General features: G+C 43.2%; 1 protein-coding gene across 1 annotated transcript in view; it reads left to right on the top strand.

Annotated features, from left to right (window-relative positions):
• PTGFRN (prostaglandin F2 receptor inhibitor) overlaps positions 1-25518 on the top strand; it is a 66223-nt gene that overhangs the window by 8063 nt on the left and 32642 nt on the right. The window contains exons 2-4 of the mRNA XM_063419246.1: positions 20318-20683; positions 21547-21966; positions 24900-25283. Coding sequence (XP_063275316.1) covers positions 20318-20683; positions 21547-21966; positions 24900-25283 — 1170 coding nt within the window. The remainder of the gene's footprint in view (positions 1-20317; positions 20684-21546; positions 21967-24899; positions 25284-25518) is intronic.

Genomic DNA, 25518 nt, shown 5'->3' with positions numbered 1-25518 from the left:
TTGCCACAGACTATTTTGTGCTTTCACAGCACCGCCCGTAGTATTTAGATAACATCCACCTTCCCCCAAAAGAGATGTTAGATTCTTTAGAAGCCCAGCAACATCCTGTGTGTTGTTGGGGAGGTGATGTCAGTGGATGGTGTGTGTCTGTGTAAAGTGCCTTTATGTATTCTTGTTCCCATCCAGTTCATATGGAGGTTTAAATTAATGCAGGGTAAGGAATGTATCGCATCAGCCTTGTTTCTGTTTGATGTCAGGGCTTGGTTCTGGACAAGGCATGCTGTACCTCTGGGCAAACAGAGCTCAAGCACTTGGAGGTGCCCTCATCAGTAGAAAATAGCATGACAGCTTGTTGGGGACAAGAATCATTCGGTGATTGGAGGTGGGAGGTAACACAAGGCTGGGTCTTCCCTGTCTTATCACGAAGCTGGGTTGAATGGTCACTGAAGCTATTGACTGAGCCCTGTCTGCTGACAGCTCTATTGATAGGCACCTGTCAATAGTTGCAAAGCTGCTGACATCCCTAGGTCTGCGGGTTTATCTGTTAAAAAAAAAATTGAGAAATAGCATATATTAATATACCCCATAACCAGGGGTCAGTGGGCACAGAAGTATGCCTATTGCTTGAAATCAGAAGTGGGAGAAGAGAGAACTGGAGCAGGGCATGCTTTGCACAGAGAAAGGGAAGTGGGGGAATGAATAGCTTTTTAAAATGGAAGAATTAGTTAAAGGTATGTCTGCATGAGATGGTGGTGCTGGGGCAGTTATCACCACTAAACAGCCTTGGTGAAGAACCACAGGTTTCTCAAAACTCTGCAGCTGAATCTTGAAATACCCTGGTTTTCTAAGCAACGTCTTCTGTTCACCACTGGCTGGTAAATGGAATATCTAATTGTAGACTCCTGCAGAGTTTAAAACAAGGACTGAAGTGTGATGCATGTGGCTGCAGGGTATGCTGTGGCATCTGAGTTGTTGCTGGTGTCTGCCTTTAAGTCTGAAAGGGAGGGTTGAGGGGGAGGTTGCAGTACTCTGAATAGAGTTACTGGGTGGGGATGTCTTTCCAAAATAGCCAAAGAACAAATGAGTCTTCACATGGTACCCTTGTTCTTGCTTGGGACCAGAGGCCGCAGGGCATGTGCCTGTTCCAGACTTTGCCTTATAAACCTCTAAGGATCAACAGAGATAGGCCAAAGCCACTTAGAAAGTTCTGTTAAAGGTAATTTGAAGGAATTTTCACTGACCCTCCTCTTGATGTCAGCCATTAGCTTTTAGTTGGTATGTCTATAGAGGGATTTTTCTCCCTGTCTGATACTGTAGAGAGACCCTTAAACCTGTTTGTGCATCTGGGCAGGGTTAGGAACCTACAAGTGGATGCAGAGCAGTGCATAGAACACTTCTGTACTGAATCCTGTATGCTCTAAGATGGGTCCTTTCCTTGCTTTAACAATTCCTACCCCAGAATAAGAAATGGATCCCTTTACCTGGACTTTGAGGAAATATACATTTGTCATCAAAGTAATGTGCTGCCTTTCTTCTGTGTTTTCTTTTTTTGATTGCACTTCTGGTACTGGTGCACTGGGGTGAGAACAGGGTTTGCATGTGTGGGTTTGGCCCCAGTCCAGCATGAGTTCTGCTCTCTCTTGAGTGGCAGTCTGGTCTCGGCACTAATCCTGGAGTGTCAGGGTGGCCCTGTTGCTGTGGGATCTTGGTTGCAGTCCAAAGCAGGGCTTTGGTCAGGAGGCTGTCATGAGTACACAGATGTTTCTGGAATTTAAACTCTGCAGCTCAGGTTGGCTCCTGAGTGAGCTTGGAACCCAGTTTCTGATACGAAACAGCCAGATGTGTGTTGGCTGTGGCTGACACATGCACAAGGAGGGACAGCCCTGCCTGCCCTGGTTTTGACTGCTCTGTTTGCATGGGTGAGTGAAGAACTTCGACCTTCGAAGTTATTTGAATGCTTGTTGGCACCAGTTAACACCACTTCCTTCTGCACCTCCCTAGCAGTTGCTGTTTTCATATGCATTAGAAACTTGAAAGGCTCATGAAGTGACAATTGTTTCCAATGCATGTAGCCAGGGAGATTTTTAACTTGTGGTAATTAATGCCCTGCCTTTAAGACCTCTGTATTATCCTGGATGTATGTCACCAGATGATGACAGGAAATGATGTGATTCTGTGTCTTTGAGATCTCTAAGTTCCACACAGGCAGTTGCATGTACCCTTCTTTTGTAATTTCATATAAAATTTGCTCCTGGTACATTCACCATGTTTCAGACAGATCTTCAGTACTTCTTCAGAGGCAATGATGTGTCTGGGTAAGTCAGGCTGGGTTTGGACACTCTCTAAAGATGTGCAAAGGGGAGCAAGCATGGCTTGCCTGTGTTCTCGTTCTGCTGTGGCACTTCTTAGAGGTGCCTGGCTCATGCGCTGAGCGTAGCTTGGAGGGTTGGTGGGAGTTTCAGGGGACCTGTGGGTCTGCTTCGGCAGCCTCTGCCACAGGAGCCTGAGACTGTCTCCTAACTAGCCTACCTGAACTGAGGAGGTTCTGCTTTTTCTGGGAAAAGATGGCATGTGTGCTTTGTATTGAAGTGGGTGAAGGGCAGTGAGTACCTGCTGGGAAACCTGAATAGCACTTGGACAGAATTCTGCTGGTGGTATATATTGTTGGCATCTTTAGGAGAACAGAATCTCTCTCTTGCCCTCGTTCAGAACATCTGTTTCTGTGCATGAAGTCATCTTTTGCCTGCCTTTTTTTTTTCTTCCATTTGAATCTACTTCTACCTAAATAGTCTTCTTTGCAGCATCAGAAGTGTGAGTGCCAGCAAGGATTTTGTCAGGTCATCTTGGGTGTTTTGTTCTGCAGGAAAGTCACAGTGAGTAGAAGCACTGGAGTGTACACTTGTGATGGGCAGATCTGTGAGAGGCTGTGGGACGTGAGCTGAGCTGTGTTTGAGCTCACTGAGGCAGAATGATAGCAAAGGTATAAGAGTAGAGGAATTTTTTCACCAGGATCTTGGTGCTTGTGAAACTTTACAGAAGTTCCTTATTGTATCTGTTTCAGAAAAAGGACTTGAATGCCATCTCTTCTTACTGTAACAGCTGGTCTAATGAAAGATTTCTAAAGAATATTGCCTTATATTACTGTGGTTACATAAATACTGCTACTCTCTTACACAGTTATTCTGTGACTTCTTGTAATTTTGATGATTTTTGCCACATGAATGCTGAATTATGCATTGCATGGAAGCTCCTGTCACAAGTCCCTAGTAATAATAAAACTGGAGTTTAAAACTGAATGAGCTCTAAAAATGAAATAGTTGGCAGAACATTCTTTGAATTTATGGGGGGGGGTCATACAGAAATTCTGCTGTCCATTTCTGGATTCCTCTTCCTTAGCATCATCTACCTCTGATTGTTGCAGAAATTTTTTATGTTGAGATAGAAACTAATTGGAATTAGGGCTATGAAGATGGTGAAGGGACTGGTGGGGAAGCTGTACAAGGGCAGCTGAGGTCACTTGTTCTGTTCAACCTGGAGGAGACTGAGAGGAGATCTCACTGCAGTTCCAGCTTCCTCATGAGGGGATGAGGAGGGACAGGGACTGATCTCCTTGTGGTGAGCAGGGACAGGATGCAAGGGATTGGCCTGAAGGTGTCAGGGGAGGTTTAGGATCGGTATCAGGTAAAAGCTTCTTCACCTAGAGGGTGGTTGGGCACTGAGCAGGGTCCACAGGGCAGTGGTCACAGCACCAAGACTCACAGAGTTCAAGAAGTGTTTGGATAATCCACTCAGGCACATGGTGTGACTCCTGGGGTGTCCTCTGTAGGGCCAAGAGCTGGACTTGGTGATCCTCACGTGTCCCTTCCAACTTGGGATACTCTGAGATTCTGTGAATGTTTTCTTTCCTTGTCCATTGGTATTTCTGGCGTTTAAGGATGAAATAGGGACAAACATTTAACTGACTGATATCCAGGCTTAGCAGGAGCTTGTGAAGGTAGATTTTTAAAGTCTGTTCTCTTCTCTTTTACTGACAGATTGGGGAGCCTCATTTTAAGCTTTTCCTTTAGGCTGTTTCTTGTAATTCCAGTACTGCCTCATGGACTTTGATTGTGATAACTGCAGCTGAACATTCAACTCTTGTGCATTTCCATAGAAATACATAAATCCTGAAACAGTCCACAGTAGTGATGTTAAATTTGTTATTGGCTGCTAGTGTTGACATTCAAGGATGCAGCTTTTGCCTCTGCTGTTGTTTCGGGCTCTCAGCAGATAACTTACAGCCTTGGCTAACAATACTCTGGGTGGCTTTCACTCAAAGTTTGAGCTGCCCTGTATAAATCTGTATCCTTCCTGCAGAAAATAGGGTTCTGATTTCTGAGTTCTGCTGCTGAACAGATGCTTGTTTCAGTGATGACCAGTTGACTGACCATGCCTGTGACTCTTGCCTAGCAGTCAGCTGTATATGTACCTTGTCTCAAAGCGGGTATCAGCTCGGAGTAAGAAGTGCTTTTGATGATTTACAGCACCATGCCCAAGAGCTTTCTTTTCCCAGAGAATCTGTAATCTGAATAATGTGATGTGAGTACATCTTTGTTAGATTTGTAAACTCACATAATGATTAGAAGGGAAGAATACATCTGCCAGGTGGATTAATGAAGATGGTTCTTTTCAATCAGTGGAGAGATTTTTTTTCAATAGGATCTCAGAGAATTCTGGGAGAACTCACTGATTATACTGAGCAATTGTAGGTGATGGACAGGTAGCGAATTTCTTGCATTGAACTGCTAAGAGATGAAAGTGAAGTAGTGTGAACAGGGTAGGCAGAAATATGAATACCTTAAACTGCCCAGGGAAGATAATTACTCAAATATTAAACTGATTTTTTTTTCTTCTTAAACACAATTCTCTTTGGTAAAGAGGATATCGTTTTACAATAAAGGCAAAGAGTGCTGCTTTTCCATCTAGGGACAGACTGAACTTCTGTACTTAAAGACTTCCAGGCAATCCCTTGTCCAAGGCTTGCTTATTCCTTGTGAAAGGAATAAAGATGTTGAAATAATCTGTGTTTTGTCTGGGGAAAGGCAAAACTTGATCTAGCTGTGTTCTTTGTGCCCTGCATTTTGACTCCATGTAGGCTTAGACTATAAAACTACAAACAGTGGAGGCATTTGTAGGCTGCTCTTGCTTTCCATTAAGACAGGTGCTCTTCTGCTTGAATTCTTTGAAATGTCATAATTTGGTGTTGTGGATTTGAACAGGTTTAAGGTCCTGGGAAAAGCTCTTCAGATTATTAATCTCTAGGACCCTGATCTTTTTTCTGAAAATTAGATGGGGAGAGCAAAGTTTATAGTAAACTAGAGCCCTGTAAATTCTGTGTGTACCTCCTATTTAGATGTTCACTAGCAGCAGGAGTGCCTTTTAGGCATTTTGTTATTTTCTTGTAACAGTAGTGATACTGATTGCTCTCTAATAATAAGCAAATTTTCTATAGGATAGTGATGCTGTTAACATGACTTATGACTGCCATTCCAGCAAGACAGAAACGCAGTTGGTTATGTGGTGTAGTAAAATAAAAATTGAGCAGGGTGTATAAGTAGTACTTGGAAACTTTAAAGTGTGAATTTGTAAACAGTGAAGAAATTAAAAGGGAAATAAACAGTTTTGTTGTATTTATTTATGAAAGGCTTGTCAGTCTTGTTGTTATGTGTTGTTGACATTGGACATGGTGAGATGCAGGCCTGGGAGGAGAGTACTTTATTTTTAAACCGTCCATTGAGAAATCTAAGTACATGTATACTGTGCTTCTTTCTAATCATTAATGAAGGCATAACTCCTTTTCTTTTGCCCAAGGGGGCTTAGATATAGCACTGACTTTTTAAACAATGCTATCTTTTCAGATGTTATCATGAAGTATGAGCCAGGAGAACTTCCAGGTGCTGCACAGAATTCAGTCTCTTACTTGCTTATCTTTTTATTTGGGTTTTTTTGTTGGTTGGTTTGGGTTTTTTGGGGTTTTTTTTTGTTAATGCTTGTGAGATCAGGCTTTCAGTTTATTTATTTTTACAGCCTTAGTTAAGAACTTAGGTGCCAAATGAATACCTCTCCATTTTAGGTTGGTGTGGTAGAAGCATATGTCTTACCCGAGGGCTGTTTGCCCTCAAGTGAAGGGGACAATTCAGGAAGATGTTCACTAGAAATCTCAAGGGTACTTGAAAGCTTCTGTTAAGGCTCTTTCCCTCATGCTTTAAAAGCATGGTCTGCTAATTCCACTGTTTGTGGCCAAATCCATCTACAGCTCTCCAGGTGAATTTTAGCACCCTTGACTTTGTAAATTGATGGTGTATTTTCGCTTCTGTTCTCATGGTGTTAGACAGCTACTGTGTTTGCACTAGCCATAATTTCAAGTGATATTAAAATTTTGTTAGCATCAACACAGGGGTTGGTGGAAACTTCTGAGGCTTAGTCAGCACTGCACTGTTGCTTTTTCAACGTGTACTTGAGGTGTTGTCTGTAGTTGTTGTGCTACAAATGTGCACCAGTGCAGGATCCACAAAATGGCTGGTGTGCCGTCCATTGGGATGTGCAGAGTCTTTTGTTCTGCTGAACAATGTACTGTGGGACATAACTGTTCTTTCCAGTGCAGCAAATGTGAGGATGCCTGGGGTGCATGCAATCTGCTGTCTGTTTCAATGTAAGCTGATTATAAGTGTTAGTTACCGAGTAATTTCAGCATATCCCAAGTTTCACCCAAATATTAACAGCTACTTATTTTGTGCGTAGGTTGTCTTGTTAAATAGTGTAACCTAGAATAGTTCTGCATGGAGACTGGAGCAGAAAAGAAACAATTAAGCATTTTCCCTCTGGGTGTCTTTCAAAAATCATATTCTCCTCCTCCTGCTATTTTAATGTCATGTTGGTTCTCTACCCGCCTTTCACTCTTGCTTCATGCTCAAAAGGATTCCCCCGCTTCTGATTTTGGAGTTACTTGAAAATTCCATGTTCTTTCATTCCTTTTTTTGTCTCTGTTCTCACTCTGGGCCCAGCCTAGTCACCAGCCTGGGCTCCACTGCAGAGCAGCAGTGGTAAAAGGGTAATGCCTCCAAGCTCCTACTTCCTGAGGCTGTGGAAGAGAGGGGAAGGCTGACACCAAAGATGTATTTAGCCTCAGGTCTTGCCTCTGACAGTGGCCACAAGTGGAAACCTAGGGAAAAGTGAACACATTACTATCCTAGTGTATCATTTCATGATCATATGTAGCTTGGAAGCTTCCTAAGTTAGAGGTGGTATCCTCATAAAATCATAGGATGGTTTGGGTTGGAAGGGACTTTACAGTTCCTTCTAATACAGTTCCAATGCTCCTGCCATGGAGAGGAACACTTTCCATTGGACGAGGTTGCTCAGAGCTCCATCCAACCTGGCTTTAATGTGCTTAACCATGGCTAATTCCTCTAAGTATTTGCTGTCTCATGGGTGTTGCAATTGGCTACCTCTGAAGTTTGTTTCTGAAATGTTCTGGGTGTTGGCACCTATTAGCTAACTTTGTGTTGCCTTTCCCTTTCTCTTTCCTCACCTCTGGTGTTGACTGTCCAATGCACAGCATGCCAATGACAGCAGCAGTTATCTACTTAGGAGAGATAGCTTTCTTGAAAGCAGGAATAACAGGAAGCATTTGAAGATGTGTATTTGGGTATGCTTAAATGAAAGGGGGTAGCTAAAGGCTGAACCCCAAACTTTGCTAAGACTCCAAGTGGTACTATGCTGTGATAGTCTTTTATTATATGTGGGTTTTCTCATGTCTAAAGGCATCAAATTCTCCCCGTAAGCTTAAATGTGTGTGACATTCTGCAGTGCTACCTGTTCCTGTGTGTACCAGAGAGGCTGTTCAGGATTGATTGTAGAGGCAGAAGTAGATACTGCGGCAAATGCTGCAAGTTAATCAAAGCAGATAACAATGATAACTTGCTGGCATATAATCTAAAGGGAGAAAAGACTTTAAATTTGTGATGGGGAACATGAAAAGGCTGATGGTTGTCTTCAGCCAGGTGCTGAATTGATGAACCTTGCCATTCTGCTGCTGGAGGTAACAAAATGCCTGCATTGAATTCAGGGTAGGGTTTTCAGAGGTGATGGAAGGCTTGGGACTGTGAGCCTGGAACTTTAGAAAGGAGGCTCCGTTCCCCAGGAGATTAATGTTCAGGCATTTTTGATAATTGAACCTCTTCATTTCTAGAACTAGCCAGCTTTGATCACACAAGAGCAGAGTGCTTCTGTTTTCTTCCATTTGTTTTTTGTTTTGTTTTGGTTTGGTTTTTTTTTTTTGGTTTTGCTTACTTTATAAGTCACAAGTAGAAGTGTTTGTTTTTCTCTGGGATTGGGTAATTGGGATTGCAGTGTCACCAGGTGCTTGCTCAGTGCTTTGCTGGTTTCTGGATCTCTTTCGTGTTGCCCACCTGCCCACCTGTCCCAGAGTCTCTTCTTCTGTCCAGTAAAATTAATCTTCCAGGAAATTAAACAGCAGCTGCATGCAATACTGTTTCCTTTCACGTGTGAGAACAGCTTTCTAGAGGTAGGATTCAGGGCCACAGACAGCTAATTACACAGCTAATTTGCCTTCAAGCTCTTGGAGGCACTGAATGCCAGGAAATTTTTGACCCTTGCTTTTTTTGGAAAATTGGCTGTTAAATTTGTTGAGCTGGCGTAAGTGATGCTGCGAAGTGTGGGTGGATTTCAAATCCTGGCCACACATGTGTTCGTGGCTTAGCTCATATTTGTGATTTAGGGAAGAGTTTCTGTTTCCACACTGAAGTTCAAATGTGAACAGTCCTTTCAGCATCCTTTAAGAACACACAGGCTGCATCTTCATTATCATTTTGGTTGTCGAGAACTGAATTCCTCAGGAGAGTCTCCTCTCCCAGTTTCTGCAGTTTGCTTTTTTACTGGGAAGCAATCTGAGTGTGCAGTTAGTATTCCTTGGGATGGAATTACTTCTTCTGAACCAGAAGTGTCACTCCAGGAGTGTATCTGCTGTGCTTCAGGTGTCTTGGATCTTTGGTACACTGCAGTCCCCCAGAGATGGAGTGTGATTTTTGGGGGCTTAGCACCAGCTGCCCTCTGCAGACTTTTCTCTTTTTAAGACTGTGCTAGTGCCAAAGTAGACAGTTGTGCTAGTCTTAATTTTCTTTGTGATGCAGATGATTTTTTTTTCTGTTTAAATATTAGTGAAGTAAATAAGGAGGCCATCTTGAGTTCTGTCTACTAACCTAAAACTTTATTCTGAATTTTCAGGAGTCTTAATGGAACCAGCCATGTTGATTTGAATGCTGTTTGTGAGGCTTTTTCCTATGTTTCCAGAACTGTCTTATGTTGGTATTTGTCCCTTTCAAATAATGAAGAGTGCTGTGGCATGCCTGTTTTCAGAGCCAGCTGTTTTGCAGACCCATCTGGGGGTAATTTTGTTTAACAGTCTGTGTGGGGGTTGCACAGAGACCTTGACTGGAATCCCTGTGTGCCTTCTAGAAGTTGTTTTATGTCCCTGACCTCTCATCTTTTTTCTTATCCAGACCTCTTTTCTTCTCTTGCTCCCACTGAACCGCTGACCCTCTGCTTTGGAAGAGAGAAATGATTCTGTAATGGAAAATATCTCTTCCTGAAATGGGTAATTTCATGTGTCTCCTTTTTTTTTTTAATGCTACAGATGAGACTACCTATCTTTTCTGGGGCAAGAGAGTCTCTTCTCTCATTGTGTCTCCCACAGCAAATAATAAAAGCTCAGAAGCATCAAGTACTGTAAATACCTTGCAGTCCTGTTCTCAATTACAGAATTAGTTATGTAAATCTTGTCTTAAAGGAGGAAGAGCCCTGATGTCTCTTAAATCATACTCCGTGTGCACGCATGCGTGCAATTCCTTGTTGTCCAGGAGAAAAATACCGTGCAGGCTCCACAGAGATTAACATACTAAACACTGCTGCTCAGCATGACCTGAAATTGGCTTTTGGGTGCTAATTGGATCTGTAGGCTTTGAGAGGAGGGCTTGGAAAACGCTGCCCTCCAGTTTCCCAGGTTTCAGGCAGCAGTGTGGATGTGGTGGTTGTGTAGGGGTCCAAGTGAAGCCCTCTGGGGGCACCAGTTGCTAGAGAACAAGTTAGGTAACTGTTCTGTGTTGGCTTATGTCATCTTTGCCTGGCTGTGCATATCTTTGCATTCATCTTTATGTAAAGAAACAGTGTGATACAGTGAGCATTAAGGCTGGAACCAGGAATGCCTGTTATCTGTTCCTAACTGTTCCTGTTTTTTTAATTTGGTCTAGTTGGTTAATCTATCCAAGTAGATCTGCTGCAAAAAGACCTGGCAGTAGCTGTGCTGCTGCACTTAGCTACATGTTCCTACAAGGCACAGGCACTCATGTCCATGCCATAACACCCATTCTGTGTGCATCTGCTGTTGGCATTTTTAATGTGCCTGCTTGCTTGGAGATTATTTACGGTGAAGATGAGACCTTTAGAAAATTAAATTACAGGCGAGAAGGATTGCTCTAAAACACTGAGCTCCATCCCCCCACTGGCTCCTGTGGCTGCAAATCAGTTGTCAAGCGTGGAGCCAAGGTGGGCCAGTGCCATATGCTGCCTGGTTCAGCAGTTCCAGCAGCCTGGCTGCCCAGCCACCTCGTTCCACAGTCTCACAACAGCAGATGCAGGCAGAGTGAGGCTGCCCTTCAGGATCCCAACTGGAGAGTCTGGGAGCCCACGTGTGTGTTCTGGCATTTGGTGTTGTGGCTGCTGACTTCTGTGACTGGCCTCTGCTGCTGCTTTTGCTGAAGCCTCCAGGATGGCTTTGCTCATCCAGTGAAGTGCTGGTTAGGAAATGAGTGCCTGTGTGTGGAGATTTGAAGTGAACCCCAGAATAATTCTTGGGCAGGTGGAGGTTAAGTTTAGTAATATATGGATTATTAAAGTGTTTGGCTTTTTAAATTTCATTCCCAAATCCCCTTTAGATTTAACTTGGCTTTAGACAGGACCTTGTCTGGTATGAGTGGGGTGTTGGGTTAAATTGCAGTGGACAAATGCCACCAAATTTAAGCAGGTAAAGAACATAAAAACCAACAACAAAAACCTCCTGCAGCCTGTCCCCCTTCACCCCAAACACCAAATGAAAAGCTCACATCTAAATGAAAGGCAAAGCAATCACCCAAGAAACACCCCCTAAAAAACCTCCAGACAGCTGTTTGTGCTTTTTCTTGCTTTGCTTTTTGGTTTTAGTATAGTTGTTAATGAAAAGTAAAATACTTTATATTGGTTTCAGCACTTCTTATGTTTGTTAGCATTTTTAAAGGTTTTTTTATTGTGTATATTACCTAGCATTAAAGATAACCTGGAAAACAAATGATTATTTCACACTAATAAAATTCAATGCTTTCTGCTTTGGAAGGAGAAAAGGGTGATGATAATGGAAATTATTTTGAGGAGAGGAGAGAGTGTTTCAGGATTTCCTTTTTTATATATATATTGTACAAAATACAGAGCCGTGAAACACATGGATATTGCTATTTGTGCATGTTTTAAAAAACTCTTGACAAATGCTTTTTTTTAGCTTTCCAGCCTTATCAGCTCTGCCATGTGCTATGTCATGTTTAAAGACATGCTGGTTAAAAAAGTAGTAGCTTATAGAGTTTTAATGTGATCTTTCTAGGGTTTAGATTTTTTTTTGTCTTGGATTTTCACTCTATGTATGATTTTTTAGTTAATGTAGATGCAGATTTAGAAATTATATTTTATTATTATTGATTGTTTACTCCAGTTAAATCCCCCAAAAGTTCAGTTTTATCCTAGTGGTGTGCTGCATTCCACACAGAGCAAAGAAAATGGTTTGTCTCTGCCCAGAGGAAATTGCAGTATAGAACAAATGGATTTGGACTGCTCTGCTCAGTTCCAACTGCTTTGGGAAAGATTTAAGATAAGAGATAAGTGCAAGTTAATGATGTTGCAGAACTGCACTGATGTTAATTCTGTACATTCCAGTTTGGGGACTTTTCAAAAGTATTGCTCTTGCTCAAGTTGGCATTAGTAGTAGGTATTTGTTAACCAGTGTCCTTCCTCCCCACTAAAGGAAATGTGAAGATACTGTAGATACAGCATTTCTGGAAATATTTGCAGCCTGGTTTCCAACTATGCTCTTAAGCTTGTCTTGTGGGCTTTACTGTTTTGTCAACTGTTTTCTTTAGAATGTAACATATTGAACTTCTTCTCTGCAACACAAATTGCTTCTGAGGAAGAAAAACAGAAAATAACCTGTCTTGTGTGGCAGTCTAAATACCGCTTCCAGAATCCCTGGACTTTTTGGGTCAGATGTCACCAGGTAACCTAAATGGGCTGCTCTGTCAGAGCAGGATAAAAATGGAGATCTCTGAGACAATTTGGAGGACAGTAAATGAAGGCCATCAGCAGGGGCAGGTTTGTCAGGTGAGACCCAGGAAGAAGTGGCATGTTAATTCCTGCATTTTGTGGTTTTTTTTTTTCCCATCTCCATTCCTTTTTGCTCCCAGATGCATTTTAGAGACTTGTCAAAAGTAGTTCTTAGATACAGCCTTTTATCTTTCACTGTCAGTCAGTGATAGGGAAAGGGGATAGAGATTATATGTGATGGAATTGTCTGACATCCAGGGAATCTAAAACATGATCTTTAGTATTATCTTTGCCCACTAGGTGTGGGTTTTTTTGGTTTGGTTTTTTTTTGTTTTGGTTTGGACCAGTGGTGCCACGGTTCTCTGCCTGCCAAGAGCTGCTGTTTCACAAAGTAGCATCCTGTTTTGCACAGTTGGGAAAGGTTTTTATGGCTTTTCCTTCCCCTCGTGCCTGCCATATGCCTTGGTCTACCTTCCAGTAGCAAACCTCTCCCCATGGCCAGGAATCAGTGGTGCACAGAGGGATCTGTGCTGTCAGCAGCCACTGAGAGTGTTTTAAACGCTACCTGCACATGCAGCCTGGTTCCTGCCTTACAGCTTCCACTGCAGTTTACTGATCTCTTCCCCTTGAACTGTACCATGAATAATCCACAGAAGCACTTGCAGCAAATTCCTGTAGCTTGTTTTGGCACAGGATTGAAATGGGTGATGTGCCAGAGTGAGAGGTGCCAGTCAGCTTGTCTTCAGAAGAGAGGAGCTGTACAGGTGACCAGTGCTTCATTCCCAAAAACCCCAGAGATGGCAGGAGAGGCAGTGCTGCCTGTTGCAGCTGCCTTAGCAGAGACACAGAAGGTGGCTTTCATTCTTGTGAGATGGTTCAGGGGCGTTTTTCCAAACTGAATCTTTTTGGGCAGTGATCAGATGAACTGCTGACTATCTGCAGTGTGCTTCATATGGTGAAGTACTGTTCTCTTACTGTCCCCGTCTTTCTAGACAATAAGATCTTCTGGCTGCTGTCAGGGCTGAAACTCCTTTCCTGTACAGAAAGGCTGAGAGAACTGGAGGTGTTAAGTCTGGATAAGACTCCAGGGAGATCATATTGTGGCCTTTCTGTCCTTAAAGGGGGCTTGTAAGAAAGATGGAGAGAGACATTTGACCAAGGCATGTAGTGATAGGACAAGGGATAATGGCTTTAAACTGAAAGAAGGCAGGTTTTGATTGGGTATTAAGAAGAAATTCTTTATGATGAGGGTGGAAGGACACTGAAGCAGGTTGCCCAGAAGAGTCGTGGATGCCCCATTATTTGAAGTGTTCAAGGTCAGGTTGGCTGAAACTTCTAGCACCTTGGTCTAGTGCAAGATGTCCCTGCCCATGGCAGGGTGTTGTAACTAGATGATCTTTTAAAGTCCATTCTAACCCAAATCATTCTGTGGTTCTGTGATAACCAAGAACTGTGCCCTAGTGAAAGCCTCATGGTTTGTTCAGGTGCTTGTGTAATCCCGTGGCTTTGTGGCTGTGGGTGAGGGGATGAGTGGTGAAGAAAGCAGGTTGTTCCTGTGCTGCAAAATTAACACTCACATGCTTTCACGTGAGTGTTAATCCACATGGTATAGATGGAGTTCAGCTGGGAAGGTACTTGCTTTTTCACCCTATGCTGGAGATGTGGCTTTTCTGAGATCTCAGATGGTATGGAGATAAGAACAATCCAGCAGCCTTGCAGTTTGATAGCTTTTCTGAGGCTCCACTTAAGATGCAGTATGCGTTTCTTCATCCTGATAGAGATAATGGGTTTTAAGCAATTACACCCAGGCTAATTCCTTTTGATAAGAGCTCTACGTTATCTAAAAAAAGAATCCTAGCCGCCTGGGAAAGAACAATGTAAATGTCTCTCTCACGGACTCTTTCATTTGCTCTTCTCTGATATCTTCAGATGATAGGCTGCAGATCTTTCAAGCCATAAAAGTCTATCAGACTTTCTTTAGGTGAGGGAGTATTGCAGTCAGGGAGGTGTAACACGACTGTTTTCTTGCTAGGTACGGAGGGAGCCCTGTGTGCCTCAGATGATCCCAGGCTACTGCGGTGATTACAGCTTTGACATAAAGAGTCAAATTTGGTCTCTTTTAAAGGAGCCCCTTGTTTCTTCCCTGTGCAGGCTGGCTGGTTGTAAAGTCTGGGCTGCTTCTGCTGATTAAGGCAATCTGAATTTTGTAATTTGGAAAGAAAAGGAATAGCCTACCACTTAATTTAGCATTCATCCCAATCCCTGCTGTGTGTTTGTCTGCACTGCAAAGAAGGGTATGATGATGTCATGTGTTAAGCAGGAATGGTAAGGGATCTTACTTAGTTTTGGTTTTTTTATTCTCTTTTTGAAACTAATATGGAAATTTTGATAGTTAGCTGCCTTTCTGATACTTCAAGAACTTCCCTTTTCTGCTTAATCTGACTTTTCCTCTCAGACTACACAGTGTAGCGTAGAAAATTTAATTGACTGCATTTAAAAAGCAGAGGAAATACCAAAGTAAAGTGTTTGTTTAAATGTGCCTCTTCTAAGAAAATCATGTTATTTATCTATTAAAAAAATAATTGCTGTAACAGTATTGAAAGGTTTTTAAACATTGTAGGCGTGTTTGGTATAACTTGTTCCTTCTCTCCCGGATAGTCACTGATGACATTCTTGATGTGTAGCTGCCTGATTATACTTGAAGCTGGGAGGAGAGGCAAGGGGAAAAGGGGCAGATTGGAGATAAGGATTATAATCTCCTGTGCTGATATGCTTTGGCTCGCCTTCCCAAGAGGAGAGCCTGGGAATGTGTGACATGCTGCCTGTCCCTTCACCTGCCTGCTTGCTAGGGAAAGTTGCTGAATGCTTCCCATCAGGAGCCTGATAAATTCTTTTTTGAAAGAGAAAGAAGAGTATTTGAGTGGATGTGACTCTGGTGGGTTAAAAAAATAATAGGCAAATTTTTTTTCTTCAGTCTGGAAAATGTCTTCATGCATCACAAATGCTGTAGTTAAGCAGTTCAGTACAGAAGTGAGAGGTTTGGGATTTTCCTAGAAATAGCTTTAATGGTAGGGAATCCATTGCTCACATTCTGGTGTGGCACAAGAAGGGTTGCCCCTGCTCAGCCCACTCCCACAGAGCTGCAGGAAGTGTTGCTTCAATTGGAAATAAATGGAGGAGTTCAGGGAGGGAGGATCATTACCACCATTTGCAAAGTTTGCTGCAGTATTTTTTTTCCTGTCATAAACTGTTGTGAATTTGAAAGGGCTGCTGGGTATTTCCTTCCCAGACGTGGTAATGTTTAGTTGGCAAATGAAACAAGCTTTTGTTCGGAAAGCTCTTTTGAGATGAAAGGCGTCAGCAAAGTTGTCGCTGCGTCTCCTGTGACTGCCTTGGTTGAGGAGCTGGACTGTGTGTTCTAAGTCTTTCTGATGCAGAGGCTCGAGTGCTTAGTCTGAGCCAATTTACTCATTCGTTAGCTCTTACTTTTTTGACTTTAATTGGCTTCCTACTGCATGTCAGATTGCATTTTCCTTTGGCTGGCGGATGTGGAGGCGACCTCCTTCTCTGGGCTGCTATGAGAACATGTTTTCTTATTAGATAGAGCTGTCTAGTGCAGGCTGGAGGAAGCACCTTGAGAAAGAGTGCTGCAGCACAAGGGTGTTCTTTGCAGCAATAAAACCTTCTCAGCCTTGTGGATGACTCCACAGGTTACTTTTCATCTTGTTCTTTCGTAAGTGATGCGTAGATGCAAAACGTATATGAAAATGAAGCTCCTAGAAGACTTTCCACGTGTCCCTAATGCAAGGGGAAATCCTTAACCAGCCCTTTCCTTGAGGAGTTTTGTTGCTTGTTGAGAGTTTAAACAGACTACCTGTTCTGTAGATCCTGCACAATTTTGCTGCCTTGTTTTCTTGGTTATCCAAAAATGACATGTTGCTATTTAATGTACTTGGATTGACTTCACAACCCATCTATTCAATCATCTGCTTTCCTCGTTCTCCTTTTTGGAAGGATTTCATTTAATGCCAGCAATGTGATGGTGGTGGGACAAATTTATAAACCATTGCTAGGGAAAAAATACTAGCCCAAGACTGAGCTGTCTTGCCCCTGTCTTAGTAATATGGCAGACCCCAGTGTATTATTATTCTACCTTTGTTCATGTTTCTGGTGGAGTATTTCATGCATTGCCATGGGAGAATCCTCTAATCAAGTGCTTGACAAATACCCACTAGGGCACTGTGTTTGTCTTACGTTTGTGTGTTTCTGCCCCAGCCCTGCAAAAGAGGCCCAGTGTTGCCTGGTAGCACTGTCACCTGTTTCGTGAACCCAAGGAATACATCCCATGCCTTGTGTTTGTGTGCTGTCCTCCTTACAGGGAGGTTTCCAAACCTTTTGGTTTGGAAAACAGTTCCTTGCAATTCCCTGTGGTGGTCTGGTAACTCAATAAAAATAAAGTTTTGTATTTGGGCAGTTAACCTTGTGTTTAGGCAAATTGGATGACCAAAACGAATTCAGACCCAGTTATTGAGTTCTTACTAAATACATATCTTTGGTGGGATCAGTGATACTGAGAAATGCAGAACTGTCAAAGTTCTGTTGTTTTCTGTCACTAGTGTATATATGGTTGTGTCCTCCTCCATCTGTTTCTATAGTTAAATGGAATTCAGATGAATTCATTAAGAATGTCACCTTATATTAACAGTGAAATATATTGAGTGTCATGAAAAATAAATGTTTCCAACAAATTTACATAGTTTTAAGCTCTTGTTTCATCATTGCTCTGGGAAGGTGAGAGGGTATATGCAAGTAACACAGGGCTCTGTAAGAATAAAATATTTGCAAAAGCTCCTCACTCATCTGCCAGAGTAATGTGGAGCTCACCTTTTGCCAAGATCGGTGTCTGTAGCACTGTGTCTGTAGCTACTTCTGCTACAGTTACATGAAATGTTAATTCCTAATGCACAGCAAAGAATGTAACACCTCCTTGTTTAGTCTCCAGGGATAGTCCTGCTGCAGGACCAAAGGCAGAACCTTGAATTCAGAGCCTGCTGGGTCCCTTAGAAAGCAGCTCACCCTTGGTGTGCCTGCCCTGTGCACACTCCTCCTCACCTGTGGGGAGGGCAGGCAGGTGCTCTGCAGGAAGTTCTCATTCTTCTGTTTGGTGATGTTGCCTCTGTTCCTGCCTTACCAGAATCCTGATTTATCTTAGCAATAAGAGATGTTATTGTTTGGAAAGTGTAAGATTCTGTTACACCTCATCCCTCTTCTCTCCTGCTGTCTCTTCCACTGCCTTCCTTCTAGGTCTGGTTTAAGCAGGAATTGCTTGTGTGACTGTGCTGTGGGGACGGGGATAATAATGGCTTTACAGATCTGGTGAGGACTCCCTGTGCTCCTGTCTTTCACTTTGGTTTGCCTTTTCGTAGGAAGGTGCTAATCACCCCCTACCTTCATTTAGTGTCCAAGGGTCTTTAGTGACCTTGGAAGAAGAGAAACTGAGCTGTCGGTGCTAATCTCAAACACAAATGTGCAGCCCTTGCCACATTAGTCATGCCTTTGTCACCTCTAGATTGGATTAGTGCAGTGCACGGTATGTGGGTCTACAGCTGAAGACACATGCACAACAGTGTTGTCTGCTTGTTTTAGTGTCACCAGAGAGTATTTTCTAGAGAGATGTCAGTGTTTGAAGAGTGCCCTCAGTCAGGATCCTGAGCTGACTTCTCACAGGGGTTTGCTGGAAGCTGGTTTGACTGCCAGGCTTTAAAGCTTACCTGCTGCTGTTACTGCTTTCTGTAAGAGGATAAGTTGAAGGATTGAATGCAACTTAAGACTTCGTGAGGAAGTATATCAGAGTCCTGTAGCTTGCTTTATTTTTTGTTGATTGTTTTTCGGTGTGGATTATTTTATGATTTTAGCGTGGTGCTTAGGTTAGGAGATATGTCCTTGAAGACACCTGTCTGTGGAACAATACATTGTCAGTGGAGGTTTTCCTCTCCAATGCACATGTGAATGGCACAGCAAAGTCCAGCTTCCTTATTAGGACTAGTCCATCACTTGATCAGGTATATAATAACAGTCTTCTGGGAGGGATAGAAGGGGTAGGAGATTAACCCCAGTCTGCATTACAAATAAGTTTAATGAAGTACTAATGTTGAATACAGAAGGTCATGACAGTGAGGAAATTGGGCTATTATGATTGAGCCTGTACACGTGAACAGCCTGCAAAGTAAAAGCACGGTAAGAGTTCTGAACTGGGGAGGTAAAGGCAGCATCAGTCCTTGGTTCAACTGTTTGCTGAACTGCAAATAAAATTATGCTTTTTCTCTTGCAGTTATGCTCAGTGTGTACAGCTGCTTGTGTAGTTTTTAAATGTTCACAGAAATCTTAAACATATCCTTGTCCACACTGCTCTGGAGGGGAAAAGCTGTACTTCATAGCAGATTCCCCAGTGGGGGGTTTCTGTTCACAAAACTCTTTTGCCCACATTTGGACACCCGTTGGCCTGATGGGCCTAAGCCAGCAAGTGGGGTCCTAATCTACAGCAAGAAGATGTGCAGAGTGATAGGAAAGAAAGGCTCAGCAAATATATTGGCGTTCATGTCACTGGCTTTCCCAATGGACTTGGTGAATTGTAGCAGATGTGGGATGCTGTAGTGGCATATAGTGGATGTAGTGGGATGCTGTACTTTGTGTGTTGGGGGGTTGTTAGTTTAAATTTCTTTTCCTCTGTGGTATCTCAGGTCAGGTTTTCGGTCCAATTGCTTTTGGCGTTGTTAGATGTCTACTTGGTTGTGTTAAGATCTCTCTTCCAGTATTCTGGCTTCTGTTCTACCTGGCTGTTAAAATATTTTGCTCTGGATGTGGAGGTGATGGGATGCAGTAAGCTGTTCATGTTTGGAGGCTGAGTTTAGGTAGTACTCATCTCTTAGGAGATTCCTCTGGTTGGAACTATGAATCAAAGCAGTTGGCTCTTTGGAGAAGTAAGGACCTGCCAAAATCCATGTGCAGCTGCTGGGGTGATTCTCTGGACTACGGAGCCAAATTAGAAGAGTCTCTTCCTGTGTCTTTGCCAGGTCCTCTGGCTCATTTAAGTGGCTCACACTTCTGCCTGGAGAATAACATCCTGCTTTGCCAGCCTTCTGCAGCAAACTGCTGTTGTCCTTTCCTTCTGCTGAGATGGTCCTGGAAAACATGCTGAGTGCTGTGTGTTCCTCTGCTTTGGAAGGAGCCTGCTCTGCTCATGCTCCCTGGTTCTGGGCCCTCACCAAAGAGGAAACTTGTGGCTGCAGAAATCCACTCAAGCAAACTGTGTCCATTATAATAAGTTCTTCGTTTTAAATCCATTTGGAGGGAAGGAATCTCACCTTTGTGAGAGAAGCCATGATCTTTCAGGGCAGCTGTGACAATGCTCATTTTTGGAGACAGTCAACTTAAAATTCTCATGGCCCTCAATCTAGGGGAGAATTAATTTCATACTTCTAACTCTCTAATGGTATCAGCAGAAGTCTTATAAAAATTCCTGATTAGATTATGCCCTCATTGTAGTAATGAAAACCACTTATTAATATTGTTTATACATCTTACGTAGCACTTGCCTTGTAGTAGAGAAACTGCTATTCATTGGATCTATGGAGAGTGCTCTTCTTTTTTTCCTTTCTCTTTAAAATTTTCTCTCTGTCAGTGTTTTGTTTCCTCATTGGTATTAAATAAGCAGAGAAAAAAAGATTGCCCACACTAAAAATTGGTGTGTTTAGAGGCTCCTGCTTCAGTGAGATTTAAATGTTAATGGGAAATATTGCTCTTACTGGTTCTCGCTTCGTGCAGAGTGGGATGCCCAACCTTGGCATATTTAATTTTTGTTTTTCTCCTGGTTGAAGCTTATCCCTGACTGTGTGTTATCCTTTATTCTCCTGCCTAGCGTTCTGCAGAGGGCGCATTGTGAGGGTGCCCAAAGGCCCCCTGATTCGAGTGGTGGGCACAGAGGTGGCGATCCCGTGCAGTGTCAGTGACTATGACGGGCCCAGCGAGCAGAACTTTGACTGGGAGTTCTCCCGGGAGGCTGACTTCGTGCGGATAGTGAGTACCTGGGATTCTACCTTCACCTCTGAGGAGTACCAAAAACGCGTGGGCCGCGGGGATATCAAACTGAGACGGAGCAGCAACGATGCTGTGGAACTTGTGATTAGGAACATCCAGCCTGCTGACCAAGGGAGATACAAATGTTCCACGCCCAGCACTGATGCCACCGTTCAGGGAAATTATGATGCAGAGGTCCAAGTGAAAGGTATTTCTGAAGAGTGAGGTGTGCTTTAAATTTGTTTTTGATATTGATTACCCTTGAGAATGTTGACTTTCTGTTGTTTATGATCATTGTGATTTTTGGTTTCTTTTCTTCTCTTTCTGATTCCTCTTTAATTCTCCTAAAGCCAGAATTTAAAATTGGGAAATATGATAGCAAAGGCAAATGAGGTGAAGAAGCGAAGAGAGGCTGTTTACTATAAACACCACTTTTCTTTTTTTTCTGTCTAGTAAATATGTAAATAAAACTCTAAGTGGTGGGTATTCTGGAGATGTCTGCAAATATTTCATGTCCCTAAGGCTCTGGGTAGAGAAGCTAAGTTCAGGTAAAAACCATAGGCTGTCTTCTCTCTCACTTTTAGTGTCATTTAGGGATCTTTCTCTATGAAGGAGGTAATCTTCCTTTTCTCTGTTAGCATTTTGATGCTGTGGTCTTGTTCTAGTTTTGCTCTATCACTTAGCATTTTTCCGTATTAATTTGGACAGTATTTCTTTTCTCATGTCTTATCTTTTACTCACATGAATATCAAGATTAGTTTTGTATGGGAATAGTCAAAATGATGATGTCTGGATGAGAAAGTGAGTGGAAGGATAAATGAATTCTTGTCTTGGCTTGTTTAAAGCAGAACGCTTCCTTTAGTGCTTTTTCAGCTGAATTTTCTTCCTCCTGGAATATATTTATGTGTGGAAGAAGGAATGATTGGCAAGGTGTTGCTCTGTGGTGGTTTTATTGCCTCACATCTGAACAGCTCACTGTGGGTGTTCTGTTCTTGATTCTGTTTTATGATGCTTGTATCTTTTGGTCTTTTTTTTTTTGTTGTTTTGTTTTTATTTTTTTTAATCTACCAGTGATTTCCGATGGCTTGTCCGTGAGCGGATCCAAAGCTCGTTCCTCGACATCCCTCCGGCTGTCGGAGGGCGACTCGTTCAAGCTGCGCTGCTCAGCTGCCACCACCTCACCGGAGCACACTCACCTGCACGTCACCTGGCAGGCCAAGAGCGGCTCCTCTTGGCGGGACATCCTGTCTCTGACTCACGAGGGCAAGTTCCAGCCGGGCCCCGGCTACGAGGAGCGCTACCGCAGCGGGGACGTGCGCCTGGACACGGGAGCCAATGACACGTACGGCTTGTCCGTGTCCCAGGCTTCCTCCGCGGACGGCGGCGCCTACAGGTGCCTGGTGAGCGAGTGGGTGAGAGGGGCGGACGGCTCGTGGCAGAGGATCCAGGAGAAGAGCGTGGAGATCGCCACTGTGTCGATCCAGAGGACCGGTGAGTGTTGCTGCTGGGCTGTGGTCACAGCACCGGGCTGCGTCCAGACTCCGGTGCTTGGGGGTAAGCTGCACAAAGTGAGGGTGCATTCCAGCAGAGCCTGGAGTGCTGTCTGGATAGCTGGCCTTTTACACAGTTTGCATCCCTGACTTAACTTTTCTAGCTTTGTTTTGGAGAAAAGGGGGTTGATGGCATGGAAGTATTGCCTGGAACCTCTTAGATGCCTAGACCCAGATTTTATCTCATCCTTTGTCCACTTCATAGTGCTCGTGGTTTTTTATATTTCTTAAACAAACTTTGTATTTAGCAGCTGGTCACTCAAAGCCTTCCCTCTGCTCTCTTACTAACACAGGGTTCCGTAGCACTAAACAGCTGCACTTCCCCTGTGAAAGTGGCTCGTGATTCCGTGACAGACGTGAAGCTTTTCTGCATGGTGTTCATTAAAATAGCATGGAAAGATCCAGAGAAGGGAGGAAGGCAGTGATAATTTAACAGGGCAAATTACCCAATGATTTTTTATGACTGGTCTGATTGCTCTGCTGTTTTGGCAGGGGTCTAGGACTGTAATGGTTCTGTTAAACACATCGTTGCATGCTTGGCTAAGGAGACAAAAATACATGCAGCACTATGCTGAGGATATCTAGATATCCCTGCCCATACAGATTTGAGGACTAGATGCACTAAGCACTTGATTGCATTAGCATTATCACTGCTGGTTGGAGGAGGGAGAGCGGGGGTGATGCACCTTATCACTCAATAGGTGGAAAAACAGGCAGTGATGGTCCTTCAGAAATATGAGATTATCACGGTACTTTAGAACTGTTCAGACAGGAGGGGTATCTTTTCATTTCTGTAATCCCTTAATCACTGTAGGGAGAACTCAAAAGTCTGGGGTTTTTTGATTGGCTCATTTGGATGTAGTTTTAGTGTCTTGGTGGTACTTAGCCTGTGAAATTTGGCAGGATCAATCTACCCCCTCTTTTTCAGGGTGTCTGTTGCACAGCAAAGCTTGCAGATGCTCTCTGCTGACACAGGACTTGCCTAATTAAGAGCTGTAATTCTTGATTTTGTCATATCTTTGCAGTGTTTGGTTTAAGTAGGTGGGGTCTAATCAGTGGCTGAAAACAGCACGAGGCTGGCCAAGACCACTAGTGGTACAGTTTTTTGATGTGGTTTGGGTGTGTGGTTTGTTTGTTGTGGGGGTTTTTGTTTGTTTTTGTTTGAGTTTTTTCGCCTTTATTTTAAGCTTAGTCATTAGCAGCACCGGCACTTTGTCTGGGGCATGAAGGCTTTTTTAAAGTTATGCTAAAGAGGATAGATTATTCTCCAGCAAAATGCTGTATACACATCCTGTAGAAGGACTTGAAGAGCATCTTGTGCTGACATCTGAAATCTCTGCACTTGCATGCTAAAAGAACTTGAGATGTAAATGGTTATATGCCTGTGGGTAAACTCTCTCCAAGTCCCTCTATGTGCATATATTGCCAGATTGTGAATGCCCATCACTTTCATGAAGACAGAAATGTTGCTTAGAGAATTGCTGCTTTTAACCTTGCAGATGAGTCTTATTTTGTATTCTGCTATCAGTCTGTTAAATTAGCTAGGCTTTCCTACTGATTCCAATCCCGTGATAAGACAGTGAAGCAAGTCCCAGTGAGACATCCATCTGGACTTGGTTTCAGCACTCAGGTGGGGCCTACTGCCCTCTGTCCAGTTTCACTGCTCTGTGTTATCTGGTGATGAGGGGTGAGAATGAGCATTGCTTGGTTTTATTGGCAATAGTTCTGACTACTCAGTTTGGCTCTAGCTTTCATGTGTTGTGTCTCATTCCAGATGATAGTCCAAGGAAGTTTATGCAGATGGGGAGCTATGATGTAGTCGAACATGGTTTTATATAGAAGTCATTAATCTCAGCAGAGACACAGCTGCTCATTTAAAACAGGTATCTCTGTTCTTTCTTGTGCTGAGAGGAGCCACTGCTGTAGCAGCCCTGTCCACTGGCCTCAGTGGAGACTTTAGAAGCAGCTGCATTACACACTGTGAGAATGGTGCTGCACTGAGAACCAGATCTAATCTTCAGGCAGTGTAGATCAAGTCAATGAGCAGGTGAAGACACGTTGTAGGCTGGTCTTGATGCTGTGATTCCGTGGTTTTCTTTTAATATTCTGTATCTGGTCCTGTTTGAATGCTGGCTGTGACCATATGTGATATGTATATTAAAAATATACAAATTATTAAAAATAAGCTACTGGCCAGTGGTTACTAAGTGCATTTGGAGTGGCTGTTGGTGTTGCTTTGAAGTCCCCAATGTGTGTTGTTCTGAGCAGTCAGTGGAGAAATCAGCAGTTTAGGGAGCTACTGCTGCCTTCTGTTGGCTTCCACTTCATGTTTTTGCAGCACCTGAGGTCAGTCAGGACTCCAATGTATGGCCATGGCTGCTTCTTTTCTAAATCTGCTCTGTTCAAGGAGCTCAAAATGTCAGCAGAAACCCTGTTGAGTTCCAACGTAATTCCTAGTGATTTCTGTAGATGCTTGGACTTCGGAGGCATGGTCCCAAAACACTCTGACCCTCCTGTGAGACTGAAAAATCCTGTGCACATTTTCCTGCTGTGCAGAGGTGATGTTTGGTCTGTGGACGAGACAAAGCCTTCATGGACCAGTTACTGTTGAGTTATAAAAATGCTGTTCTCCCTCCCTTTCTCCCCTCTGCCCTCATCACACATCCCTTGCTTGACTGATAATGTGTATTGCCCTTGTAATAGATCACTCGGCTCAGTATCCAACAGGCATTTGAAGGTTGGGCTACTGAGCCTGTTCAGAAACTCCAGTTACAGAATGTGAAGTTCTGGATAACTTAGAGTGAACTATGTTTATTAAAAGTAACAAATAAAAAATATCTTTTTTGTTTGAATTTTTGTGTCTCTCTTTCCAAGCTCTAGATGTGGTCATCTCAACCAGCAATGTGTCCGTGACTGAAAGAGACTCCCTGGATCTTACGTGCAACATCACAACAGACAGAAGTGGTATTTTCCAAGCAGAGGTGATGTGGTATTTTTCTGCATCACCTGATGACACCTTGTCAGATGCTCAGCTCTTGCTGAGCATGGACCACGATTCTGTTGTCAGTGATTCAACTCTCATCAGCCTCAGCCACGTGGACAGGAACTCCTATCGCCTCCTGGTGCGTGATGTGGACGTGGAGGACTCCGGCTACTACTTCTGTGAAGCTGCTATCTGGGTGCCTCTGCACAATGGGAGCTGGCATAAGGTGGTGGAGAGGACCTCTGCACCAGTCAGTGTGGTGGTGACAGCACTGGGTGAGTGGTTGTGCTGTCAGACCTCGTGGGTAATGTATCCCTCAATCCTTGGCCCCGTCAGAAAAGGGACAGGACCTTGCAGAATCTCTTCTACACGAGTGTTTCTCTTGTTTGCATCTATTATCTATATGTAGGGATCTCTCTCACATATATTTCTCTTTATGCAAATATCCTTAGAAGTAAAGTTACCTGGCAGAAGTACTAAAAATGAAACTCCTGTAAAACTTCTTAGAAA

Source organism: Prinia subflava, chromosome 25, assembly GCF_021018805.1.
Source record: "Prinia subflava isolate CZ2003 ecotype Zambia chromosome 25, Cam_Psub_1.2, whole genome shotgun sequence".
Lineage (NCBI taxonomy): Eukaryota > Metazoa > Chordata > Aves > Passeriformes > Cisticolidae > Prinia > Prinia subflava.
Note: the sequence above shows the minus strand (reverse complement) of the source record. Positions and strands in the feature narration are given on the sequence as shown.